This window comes from Cryptomeria japonica, chromosome 10 (assembly GCF_030272615.1).
Source record: "Cryptomeria japonica chromosome 10, Sugi_1.0, whole genome shotgun sequence".
Lineage (NCBI taxonomy): Eukaryota > Viridiplantae > Streptophyta > Pinopsida > Cupressales > Cupressaceae > Cryptomeria > Cryptomeria japonica.
In genome coordinates this window covers 344,402,725-344,415,721 of record NC_081414.1, presented here as the reverse complement: position 1 = coordinate 344,415,721, position 12,997 = coordinate 344,402,725, and the positions used below count along the sequence as shown (strand labels likewise).

At 37.5% G+C, this 12,997-nt stretch overlaps 1 protein-coding gene across 1 annotated transcript; it reads right to left on the bottom strand.

Moving 5' to 3' along the window:
• Positions 1–242: 242 nt before the first annotated feature.
• LOC131071507 (trihelix transcription factor ENAP2) lies at positions 243–3,008 on the bottom strand. Its single transcript, XM_058007396.2, has 2 exons — positions 1,407–3,008; positions 243–1,260 (listed from the first exon to the last, which is right to left on the bottom strand). The coding sequence occupies exon 1, from the start codon at positions 2,541–2,543 to the stop codon at positions 1,656–1,658; it is 888 nt and encodes a 295-aa protein (XP_057863379.1). The 5' UTR covers positions 2,544–3,008; the 3' UTR covers positions 243–1,260; positions 1,407–1,655.
• Positions 3,009–12,997: the final 9,989 nt, after the last annotated feature.

Sequence of the window (12,997 nt, the reverse complement as noted above, 5' to 3'; positions counted from 1 at the left end):
ACATGAAGAGAACAAACAGATACTACATATTTCATCAATAGACTGTTGTGACAGAAGTTACTCAAGACTCCAGAAGAAATGAATAAATCATTTTTAAAAATACTATTAAATTACCTACAAGAATGATGTTCATATCGTTATTAAAATTTAAATCTTAAAAAGAAATCATAAAAGACCACTGCATTCAACTTACCCTGCAATTTAAGGCGATTACATATAGCGTAACTCACCAATGCTAGCAGTAAACAGAAATCAAATCACCATGCCAATATACTAGCAACTGACATTTGTTAATAACTGCTCAGAGCAAATCCAAGATATGATAAGTCAATTAACAAACAGCTTGGCTGAATCTGCAATTCAACTGCAAGCAACACTGCAAACATACAATAAATATTCTTATAATGCATGCAGTGAACAATAGCAGACTCATGAGATAACCAGGGTTCAAGCCCCACTGTGCATGCTCTCTGCATTAATGCAGGCACAATAATTCACACCATTCGGGAGGTACAAAAGCCAGGTGAAATTTTCCGGAATAAATTTCCTTTCGATATGGCTTCCAAGCCAAATAGTGTAATTGGTTTTGATGGTGCATTCCAGCATCAAGTAAGTGTTCAACAATCATTATGAAAACATAAAAATAAAAGAGATAATACAATGCAGATTCTGTCCTCTATATATATGGAGGGAAAGAAATGGCAATGCAACAACTCACATAGCAAAAAATTCATTGCTTAGTGATTGCAGGGAAAGACTACACTTCGGGGACAGCCAATTCACAATGACAGAACTCTAATATTTATCAACTGACGGATTCTTACGGAACTCAAACTGATTAGACTGAGATAAAAGAAACTCAGTCAAACTTTATGGAACTTGCTAGTGGTCTTTGATTTATCACATAAGACAACGGAAAGCGATAATTGGACTAGTTACAAGTTTTTAGAACTTCCTTCAGATGATACGCATGAAATGTCTTTAAATACCCCAAAAAAATCCGGCTCAACGCTCAAATCTCGAAAGAAAACGACTCGAATAGTTTGATTTAAAGCTGTATATATTAAAAACAAAGGGAGGTAAACCAGGCCATTAAATTGACGAAACATTTAGGAAAAAGAATATTTGCCGAAGAAACTAGTTACAAGTTTTTAGAACTTCCTTCAGATGATACGCATGAAATGTCTTCAAATACCCCAAAAAAATCCGGCTCAACGCTCAAATCCCGAAAGAAAACGACTCGAATAGTTTGATTTAAAGCTGTATATATTAAAAACAAAGGGAGGTAAACCAGGCCATTAAATTGACGAAACATTTAGGAAAAAGAATATTTGCCGAAGAAATTTACTATCATTAAAAGTGTAATTTAAGACATTGCCAGACAGAATTTACAAATAGCTGCATACCTCCTCAATCTCTGTCTCTAAACGATCAACAAACTTTGCCGTCCTCTAACGGAACTGCAAAAAAAATAAAACTTTGCGTCTCAAAAGACAGAAAGACAGCTTCTGGCTCCCTTCTTTTCCTTTTTCTGTTAATCTTGACAGAAACTTTAGCCAAACGGTAATAATCTCCCCCGCTGACTTAAAAAGCCCAGCAGTTCTTCTCCGACAGCTAACAGGACTTTAAACCCTAAGACATAAATGCGCTTTATTCTATTCTCCATCTGAATCCGAAGAAGACGGAGCGCTTGAAGAATAAGCGGAACAAGAACTAAAGCCTGAAGACTCGCCGCTGTTTTTATCTTTCCTTCTCCTCTTACGCAATTTAGCGAGCTCTAAATTCATCTTAGTAAAAAGCTCTATTTTGGCGACTTCCATACGGCTGTAAACCTCAGAAAACCCAACCAACGCATCCGCTAGAGCCTGGACAGGATTTTTCTCGCTATTTACCGGCCGTTTCTGTTTCTTCCCGGACATTCTCTGAAAGTCCTTCGACGGCTTCCTCCTCTTGTTATTTGAAGGCAAATCTACGGCATTCAGCACTACATCGCAGAGTCCATCCGTATTTTCCAGCAAACTCTTGCCCTTGTCCGCAACCGGATTGTCCGGTACAATCAGATCAAGCCGGTTATGATGGGCATAGCTCAAAAAATTCTGATGATGAATATTATCATTTTCAAATCCCTCGTCAAAATCCAGGGGCTCCACGAGCTCGAACGAGTGACCTTCAGATGACAAAGCCGTTGAAGTTCCGCCGCCGTTTTTTTTCATACAACACATGATTTCATCAAGCTTTTCGTAAAACGACCAATCCACGTGACTCGATCCCCGGAGCTCGGCCTTTCTTTTCTCCAGCTTGTAGCGCCTTTTAAGGCTGTCGACTTTTTCTCTGCACTGCTTCATGGTTTTTAGGGTTTTGGAGCCCTCGCACTGTATGTTGACGTAATTGACGATGTCCTCCCAGTCTTTGGTCTTGAGGTAGCCTTTTCCGTGGGAGCATTTTTCGCCATAGCTGTTGAGCAGGCGGGATACTGTTTCCGGATGCCATTCGCAACGTGAGCTCAGATTTACGTTGCGAAATTCGTCATCGTCGCTGGCCATGGCTTCGATCCCGCGACCTGCTGCCTTAAATATTATTCTTACGAGGCTAAATTGTGAGCATTTGCAAAGGTTGCAGAGTTTTCTTTCTATCCCTCGATCAAATCGATTGCACGGAAAATTTCAGAGTTCTTCTTATGGCTATTTGGAATCGAATCCAGCTTCTTCTCGGTGATTTTCCATGGCCGTTGGAACTAGGGTTTCTGCTACTAGTTGTATTCTGTCATTGGACGGACGGACTTTTTTATGTCTTGTATTTTGTGACGGAGTATTTTATCTGATTAATCACGGGAAAAGGTTGAAAACCTTGTCATCCGACGGTCAGCATTTGACGAACTTGTGGAAGATGTTTTGTTTAAGTTGGGAAGCAAAGGTTTCTATAAGCTCGTTTAACATTTTCTTTTCTTTTCTAAACGGAAAGATTTGATGTGGCTACTTTTTATGGGTTGGAATTGCTACAAATTACATTGCATTCACATTCACGTGTCTTTTGCTTATGAAACAAAGGGACTATCTTAATTTTTCATGTCATAAGTTTTTAAATAATATATTAGTATATCAAATTTTGATAATTTTTTAATTTTTTCATGTGATAAAAAAGTTTAAAGCTATTGTTTCAGTTTTTTGGATAGTTACAATGAACATGAGAGGATTCGTTATGTGCACAAAAGTCAAAAGTGGTCATTTAGAAGTGACACTTGATACTCTATCATAGGCGCCGCAATAATCATGCATTACAACCACCAAAAAAATTGCACAACTAATATAATGCATATTCCTCTAATTAATGGTTTTTACCAATGTTTATCTACAAATGTGCACTGTGGTTACCAATAAAGTGCACAACTCCTCCAATTAAATATTCAAATCTTAATTACTCTATTGGTGCATGTGGAATAATTTTGGGGACATTTAATTATCATGTATTGGTTATGTTTAAAAATAGTAATTGGGGGTCTCATGTTAATGGGGTTTGAAAGGTTTGGAAGGTTTGAAAGGTTCTTAAGTCGGGATGGGTGAAAGTTAATTTTAATGATGCCTCAAAAGGCAACTTGGGTACCAGTAGTGCATGATGTGCGGCTAGAGACCATATGGGTAGAGAGTTGAGCAAAAAAATTGAATATTTGGCTATCGCTACTGTAATGGTGAAGAATTAGGGTTTCCATCATGGAAGGAAGAAGCCACTAATTTTTACTTAAGAACCATCACATTAAAAGAGGGGTAAACCCAATGGATCTAGCCACAAATCAGCAAAGACATGGGTTCAGAATTCTATTGGATTTATTGGATTCGATTGGATTGCCCTCTTTTAAATTAAATTGTGGAAATGTTCAAATTAGGGTAAATATGCTAGAATTGATGTAAAAACACATGAACAGTGAGTTGCAGTCGTCGAATCGAGCCATGAACTTGGATCTGAGGAATGTAAATGTATTTGGATCCGTTCCCAAAAGGAGCTCCTGATTTTTCAAGACCAGAAATGGTGGTTGCTCTGGTCCTCCACACTTTTTGCACTCTAATGGGAGATTGATTCATCGCTGTAAATAAAGCCAATTCTAAAGATCGTAGCTTCGTACATGTTCATGTGCACAGTAAAGAAGGGCAATAGGTTGGGAATAGGGGTTCTCCTTAGGTCAAACCCCCATTTTGGAATTAACCATGAAATAAAAATAAAATATAATTGAATTGCGGTAATGGAAATGTTCTCCTTTTGAGGGAGATGTTGAATAATGACTGAAACGCCATTGCTATACCTCCTTGTGAAGTTTTGTTTGTCTCCATGTGGAATTAGGGTTTCATGAAGTCTTCAACAACATAGAATATGAATGTCAACTCCAATGCTTGAATCTTGACCTTATCTTTGCTCCAATGCTTGAAAGGAGATTGATTGCTTGCTCACTTGAACTTGAATGCTTGATTACTTAATGTCAAATTGAATTGATGTATATGTGTTCGAATGTATATCAAAATGGGAGGGGTAGACCTCCTTTTATACTTTCTCGTTGAAAAACAACTTAATTTTCTGACATGAGCCAACATGGGATCTAAGTCTTCGCCAAAATGTTGTGACTGTTAAGCGGCCCAAAAATTGGTCCTAATTGAGGGGACCAGGGCGCTGGATGCTTTGGTCCCTAAGGACCACGACTAGCGCCCTGGTCCTAACCAATCAGGGACCAAGAAAAAGGGTAGGAAGATGCACATACTGAAAATGATGAGAAATTTGCATGGTGTGAGCAAAATTAGGGCTCCGATCAGGCCTCGGGACATGAACTTAAAGGTGAGGGCCCAAATGAGGACAAAATTGTGAGGGAGTACGATTTAGGATGCTACATTTAGTCCCCACTTTAGTGAGAGTATGAGACTAAGCATACTCTCAATAAAGTACAAAGGTTCACATTGCAAAAACATTTCATTAAGATGTCAAAGAGACAAGACACACTAAGCCCCCAATGGACTTTAGGATCTTACTACTTCAATCATCAAGATAAAAGGGACATTATAAGAGAAAGAGAAAGAGAACCATGACTACAAGCCTAGTAAGGTTCACTTACCATGAGTCATGAAAAGAAAAAATACCAAAAATATAAAACAAAAGACTAAGTTTACAAAGCAACTCCAATATCAAGGCACACGAAAGAGAAAAAGATTGAGTGGGTTGTTTGCCCCCGTGTTAAAGCGATTGTGTACACCACAACAGGGGCAACTACTTTAAGGTAGTATATATTCATCCAAAAGACAAGCATGTTATCACAATGATATGTTGGGCCAAGAGAGGACAAATCAAAGGATAATGATCACAAAACACACAAGGGTTCTACTTAACTCTGGGTTCAATATGCTTTTATGATATATATATATATATATATATGCATTGAATTGTCCTCATCCCCCAAAGAAAGTGGAATTTCAATCGAAGAAGGGCACATGTGTCTTTTGAGTCGACATGGGAGAGACCAAAAGAGATCTCAACAATTTGCAGCATCCTCAAGTAGACAACACTAGGGACAACAAATAGAAGAATTGAGAAACTGATAGAAGAAATTTACAAACAAGCAAGAGAGAGAGAGAGAGAGAGAGAGAGAGAGAGAATCTACAACACGAATGAAGCTAATCAAGCAAATCATCTACCTCCCAATCTTGCTCAACATTGTTTTGGGAATGGAGACCAGTTCCATCATGTTGAGGAGGAATAGGTCTATCATGAGGAGGAGGAATAGGTCTAGGATCTCTAGGTTGACTCAAAGATAAGATCATATCATTCTTCCACTTTTGATAGGATTAAAAAATAGCATCACTAGGAGGCTTAAGAGGATCAAATTGTTTAAACCGGAAGTAATCAATATTAGCATCTTCACACCTCACCATGGGTTGATACATGCTATTATTAATTGTTACGATTTTGTCATCAAGAGGGAATTTCAAACACCTGTGAATAGTAGAAGGAATCACTTTCATGGAAGAGAGCCAAGGATGTCCCAACTTTACACAAAATTGATCTGATGTAGGAATGATAATAAAAATGACATCTAAGCACTAAGTACCAACTTCAACAGGAAGAGTAATAGAACCAATAGCGGGACAAGAGAAACCATCAAATATCTTAACTACCACATTAGATTTATCATATGTTACATGATGCAATTATAAAGTATAATTTCATATTCTTCATTTATGACATTTACCATGCCTATTGGATCAATGAGAACCCCTCATGAGAGTATGTCTTTGATCTTCACAGTGATATATAATGGACCATCAGGTGCTTCAATAGTTTCACCAAGATCAAAGGTATAAGTCATGAGGAGATGCAATTTTATCAATAAGATTCGCCACATTATTGGACTCAAGGCCAAGGTCATTGGGAGAAAATGCAAGATGCTTGCACTCAACCACATTAGTAGAGTGGGAAGGCAAAGGATTAGTAAATATTTGGAGGTTTTGATTTGGAGGAGCTACAGAATTATTTTTCTTATCATTCACACCATCTAGAGATATGGTATTGTTATCAATTGTAATATCAAAAATCACATCTTGTGCAATTCATCACAACAAATGGCACCTTCCCCCACATCATCAAAGGTCATGTACTATGATCTTTGTCTTTTTGTCCACTCAGGATTGCTTTGTCAATTTCAAGCTGGTATTCAACCAACTTTGTTGACCTGTCACCTTCGGGACCAAGGCACGGCGTGGAGACGTCCGCATGGTGCGCTAAAGTCCCACGAATTTGACAGTTTAGGTGGTCATTTGAGCATTACGCCTATACCCGGAAGCAATCATAATGCTCCCGCATGCGGCCACCGACACCGATTATCCTTCTAGGACCTATATCTCCTTTATTTGAAGTCATTTTTGGGATTTTTGGTCACTCTCTAGAAGCAAGAGCTCTTGACAATCTATTTGAGCATTATTTACAATTTTTTCACAAGGCGTCCATTGTTACAACCTTGGAGCATTTTACAACATTCACATCATATCATTCGGAGGATAAATCTTGGAGTCCATAGGGGAGTCTTTCTCTTCCTCCACTCTTTTTATTTCTCTTCTTGTTTATATCTTCTCCTTGAATTTATTGCACTAGTTGTTTCTTAGCTTCATTTCCTTTATCTTGCATTTTCCCATGGCTTCTATCTGGGTTGTCTGTGGAGGTGGAAACACCGAAATGAGGGTCTGACTTAGGCAAGCTCCAAAACACAACCCCCAACATTTTCTCTCATATGTGTGTGTAGGTTGTTGATCATGAGGAGCTCGACTAGCTGGAAGCTTCACAGCTTGGACCTTTTGTGTGTTTATCTCTCACCTTCTACCTTGTTCTTTCATCTTATTTTGTTGCTAGTATTCATGTAATAACCGTCTCTTAGTTAGTTTTAACTTCCGGATAGTTGCATGAATGTCAAAGTCTTTCTGCACGACTCTTTTCTTTCTGTCCGTACAAGATGTCAACACGACGTGTTGAAGTCCCTCCTACATGTGTTCATCATGTTCACAAAGACTTATTCAAGTCATCTAGCAAATCATCCAGTTTGTAATTTGCTTAGTTTATTATTTGGTATCCCCCAACTCATCCTTAGCACCAATTCGAGTGACGTATCGAAGGGTTGATTTGTTCTCTAGGATCCATCATCCTTGATGTATCAAATTTTCTCTGCTACATTTTGGTAAACCCAACATGAAACAACTTTCTTTTTGCATCATACATTTATCATCTAGTTTATCACATAAATCTAAAAATTTAAAATCTAAAAGCAACACCAAAAAAAAAAACGCAGTTTGCATCTTTGTTCTAGCATTTGCATTAGCCTCTTCATCTTTTTTATTATTAAGCTTTAGTAGAAGACAAATCCTTTGTGTCCTTGTAGTGTAGTCTTAGTGTTGTAAGGCTTGTCTATGAGCTTTACAACCTAGACTGCCACAAGAGTCGTAGTCAGGAGGTCATCTAGGTAGAGTTTTCCTCTTGAACGCTATAGTCCTCATCTGCCTAGTACGATGTACAATGATCAAATTTTTGATCTGAATGACTTCTTGGCTTCTTTCCCTCTTAAATCTATTTTGACAAGAGGCCCTTCTCCACCCGGTTCACAATCCAACTTTCTAAGGGATTCCTATCCACCTTTCCCTCATGTCATCAATCATGATTTTGTTGTCACTATTGATTTTGAACAAATTAGCATGCTAGAGAAGAATCTGAGAGACTTTGAGGGTTTCTTAAACTGAGAAAATGTCCTCCCCCAGACTTGAAATGTTGTAAGCACCTAGAGAGATATGTTGATCTTAGATTAAAGAGGCCTGGAGATATTGAGGGCATTATCTATGATTGTCAAGAGCCATGTGCCTTTAGCTGGTGCCTCTCCTCAAGATGGCCAGTCTGACATTTGTAGTTCTCAGCTTGGTGTGGCCATGCCTAGTTTGGCAGTACACATGGTTGACCCTGGACCCACTATCCCTAGTATTCATGCTTCATCTGCTCCCTTGGGTTACATGGGTATGTATGGTAGCTTGACCTCTCAACTCAGAGCTCTACTGTCAGCACTAGCACTACATTTTTTGGTATCTCTATTTCTCTTGGAGGTGTTGATGGAGGTGGTGGTGCATTTGGCCCACCTTTGCCTCCTCCACCTGCTAATCTTATTTTGAACACCATCTTGCGAAACATGGGCTAGTTTTAGTTACAGCTTACCAACCTGGCCTCTACTTCTGGTCAATCATCTATGCTTACATATTATAGGAAGAGTCCCCTCGATGTCACCATCTTGAACACTATCCTTCCTACTGTTGTTGAATCATTAAAGTTTGATAGGTTCAATGGCGATGGGGACCCTAATGTGAACATCAATTCTTTTATGACCATTTGTAGCGATGACCATAACCTAGACTTCATTCTACTAAATATATTCTCGCGATACCTTAAGGGAACCATGTTAGAATGGTATAGCTCCTTCCCGAATCACTCTATTCACACCTTTAATTAGCTCATGGATCTATTTCTTAGAGAGTTTCAGGGTAACATTGGCAGTAGGGTCATTATTGCTGACCTTATTCATTGTAAACAAAAACCCAATAAAAATATCACAGATTTCATCTCAAGGTATCAATTGATCTCTACTAGGATCCCCTTTTCCCTACCAAATAGCAATCTACAGAGACTGTTCATTGATAATTTGCAATCGGCATTAAGGGAGAAACTATCTCTTGACGAGTATCAGAGTTTTGCCAATATTGTTAGCATTGCTTCATGTGTTGTCATTGATGTCAAATCCTTAGGTCTAGATTAAGTCCAAATGTGGTATGATGTGGTATAAGTGTTCATTTTAGGCATATCATGTAGTTGATGGTTTCCCAGTTTCACCCGATGCGTTTGGTATCTCGGTAGATGTTTTTCTGTATTATCTTTTGGTGCGGAGACCAGATATTGAGGATATAACGTGCATATATGTTTTAGGTCCATCTTTGGTATTGGATGTAACATGTTGATTCATTCAAGGAGTAGTATGATATGGTTCACTTTTCATTCCTTACCACCACCAGAATGTTTAGTGGAGACCTATTTTGATCTTTGTCTTAGCTGACATTGAGAATTATAATTTCTAGAGATAGTATATATATGAGTTTGATTTGATGTTTTCATATATGGATTTTTGTGTTGAAGACATGCAAGATTGAATAAATCCAATGAATGTGTGAGATATTTACCAAAAGGAGATCTGACAGTACAGATTGTGGTGGATTCTTTTGTCTTTCTTTCTTCTTTAGCAGTGAGCCTTTCCGGGTAGTGAGCACATCTATAATTTATAGTGATCCTTTCCTTATTTGTAGTGAGCTTTTTCAGGGAAGTGAGCCCACCTACAATGAGCACATTAGTAGTGAGCCACCTATTGTAAAAATCACCTTAACCGGTGTCACGTTAACTAGTGCTCATATATTGAGAATTAAAATTCTATGTGGTTTTTCCTTTCTTGGGTTTTCCATGTAAATTCTGTCGTCTCTTGTGTTTGATCTAACTTTTGCATGCACTTCTTAATTCTATTAATTCTACTCTATATTTCAGATATGTACATTAAAGTTAAAATTCATAAATTTGTTGTCAACTAATTCACCCCCCCCCAGTTGATCGGATTCATATCAACAGTTGGTATCAAAGTTGTGGTTCCTTGGAATAGAGCTTGACTGCTTGAGGTAGATCATGACTTGATGGCACACAAGTTATCCATTCCTATCTTTAAAGGATTTGATTATAGTTTCTGGAAAGTGAAGATGAGAGGTTACTTGGTTTCTCTGGGTTACAACACTTGGAAGGTAGTGGAGACTAAGTTTGTTCTTCCAGAAAATGGATTTAATACTCCAGATGAGATTCAAGCTTATGAAGAGAATAAAAAAGGAAGGTATGTTATATTTAGTGCATTATCTAAAACCGAACTAACCAAGGTTATCTCTTTGAATACTGCTTATGAAGTTTGACAGAAGTTAAAAGACATCTATGAAGGGAATGAGACAGTCAAGTTAACAAAGAGATTAACTGCTAAGAGAAGATATAAAAACCTAAGGATGGAAGAAGGAGAGGGTATTGTGAGCTACTTTGAGAAGGTTGATACCACAGTAAAACTCAGAGGCACTTTGAGTGATGAAGATGTGATTGACAAGATTCTAATGACTTTATTGGCAAGCTATAATGACAAGATCTTTGCAATTGAAGAAACTTATGATCCAAAGAAGTTCACCAAAGAGAAACTATTCGACACCCTACTGCATTTGAAGTAAGAAAATTCTGAAAGGACAAAGACAAGTCAGAGACCGCATTCAAAGCATTTGAAGACAATTTGGATGATGAGGAAATCCCAAATGAGGTAGAAGCAAACTTTGTAAGGAAATTGAAAAAAAGGCACCGACAAATACAAATTTATGTTACCCTTTAAATGTTTTAGATGTGGTAAGATTGATCATATTGCAACTAGATGTTCAGAAAAGAGAAATAGACAAAAGTTTAAAGAAAACAAGGGGAAGTTCAAAAAGAAGGCATATCATGTTAAAGATGATGCTAATATTTCAGATGATGAATCAGACTATGAGGAAGGTGATTGTTTGCTTTTGGTAGAAAAGTATGTTCCTAAGTATGATATCTCTAAAACTATTGCTAATTCATTTCATTCTAGAAGAGGGGTAAGTGCACAAAGATGGTGATAAAGAAGGGGGGTATAAGTGGACACTTTTTTTCTGAAATCAGGTGAACCTGAACTTGGAGGCAAAATTTGAAAGTCATCCACTCAAGATATGAAGATAATCAAAGAACAAATATTGTAGTACTCTGAATCTAGTTTCCAAACTACTAAACTTTTTCAAAATTGGATAAGATTAAGGGGGTCAAATCCTTCGCGCATGAAAAAATAGACCTTGATTTTTTCTGAAAAACATAACATAGTTTCTGACGTGTGCATAAAAAAAGTCATAGTTAGATTTAGTATTTTGACAAATCCTTTGGCAGAAAGATAGTTAAGAGTGAGCACTAGAAGATGTATATTTTTTTGTAATTTTTTGTTGAGTATTTTTTTTATGATTTTTCCAATCGAGCACATCCTGAAAATTAGGTACCTGTTCATGCGTGAAGCATAAGTTGCACTAAACAGATCGAAAATACAATTTTATTTTTTTAAATTGCAAAAAATCAAGTGCACTACAATAATATATAAAGTTTTTTAAATTTGGATAAGTATATCAAAAGTTATTAAAAAAATGGTGCACCTATGTCTATGAGAACTATGGAAACACTGGTCAAAGAAATTCAATAATAATGTTATTGTTGTTCAAATTGAAAAAAATTATATGGTTAGAAAGCTCAGAAGATGGGTGAAAATATGGTGGAAATTTTAGAAATACCCACTTGATGAAGTGTAAACCTAATGATGACAAAGTCAATAAACCAACTGGATAAAATAAAACATGTCAAAAATGAGAGAAATGGAGGGAAATCAAACTTCCAAACCATAGCTTTGTCATCCAGGCCTATTTCCAAGCCTAAACAGTCAAAAGCCTGTACGGGGTACTTATGGTTTAAAAAGCACGTACAGGGTACTTATGTTGTAAGAAGCACGTACGCACTATTGTATAATATGATATTGTATATATAATATATGTAATATATAATATGTGTATAATATGATATTATATATATAATATGTGTATATACATATAATATATGTAATATATAATATGTGTATAATATGATATTGTATATATAATGTGTGTGTGTGTATATTAAGTATATATACACACATATAAGTGTATTGTCTCCCCCTCTCAAACGCATACAAGGTCTCTCTCTCTCTCTCTCTCTCTCTCTCTCTCTCTCTCTCTCTCTCTCTCTCTCTCTCTCTCTCTCTCTCTCTCTCTCTGCCCTTCTCCCTTCCTCCATACCCCATCCCTCCCTCTCTCCCCTTATCTCTTCCTCCATACCCCATCCCTCGCTCTCACGCTCTCTCCCCTTCTCCCTTCCTCCATACCCCATCCCTCTCGCTCTCTCCCCTTCTCCCTTCCTCCATACCCCATCCCTCTTTCTCTTCTTCTCTCCCTCCCTCCCTCCATACCCCACTGCAACTGTATCTGCACTTCTATAGAAGTAAGTGAATTTATTTCTTGTCTAAAACTTCCTCTTTGATTTTTATCATGTATGCTCTCCTAATAAAATTGACTGATGGATTTGTGTGTGTATATTGAATAGGAGGAATAGAGTTTGAAATTGAACCACGAGTGCATTACCGTGACAAACAAGGAAACCTGCAATAATATTCTTCTTGAATGTGTTTTTAATGAGCAAAGCAGATGTGGAAAATAGTGTCAACAAAGCAACATGATGAGTCAGAGTACCTGCAATATGTTTTTCAGAAGGAAACAACCGGTAAGAAGAGAAAGAGAGAGAGTAACATAGATGATGTCCTGGAGAATGATAGTGGTGGGTATGTGAGAGT

Bases quoted from the DNA above. Each gene is read 5' to 3' on its own strand.
- LOC131071507 (XM_058007396.2), bottom strand. From the start codon at position 2,543: ATGGCCAGCGACGATGACGAATTTCGCAACGTAAATCTGAGCTCACGT.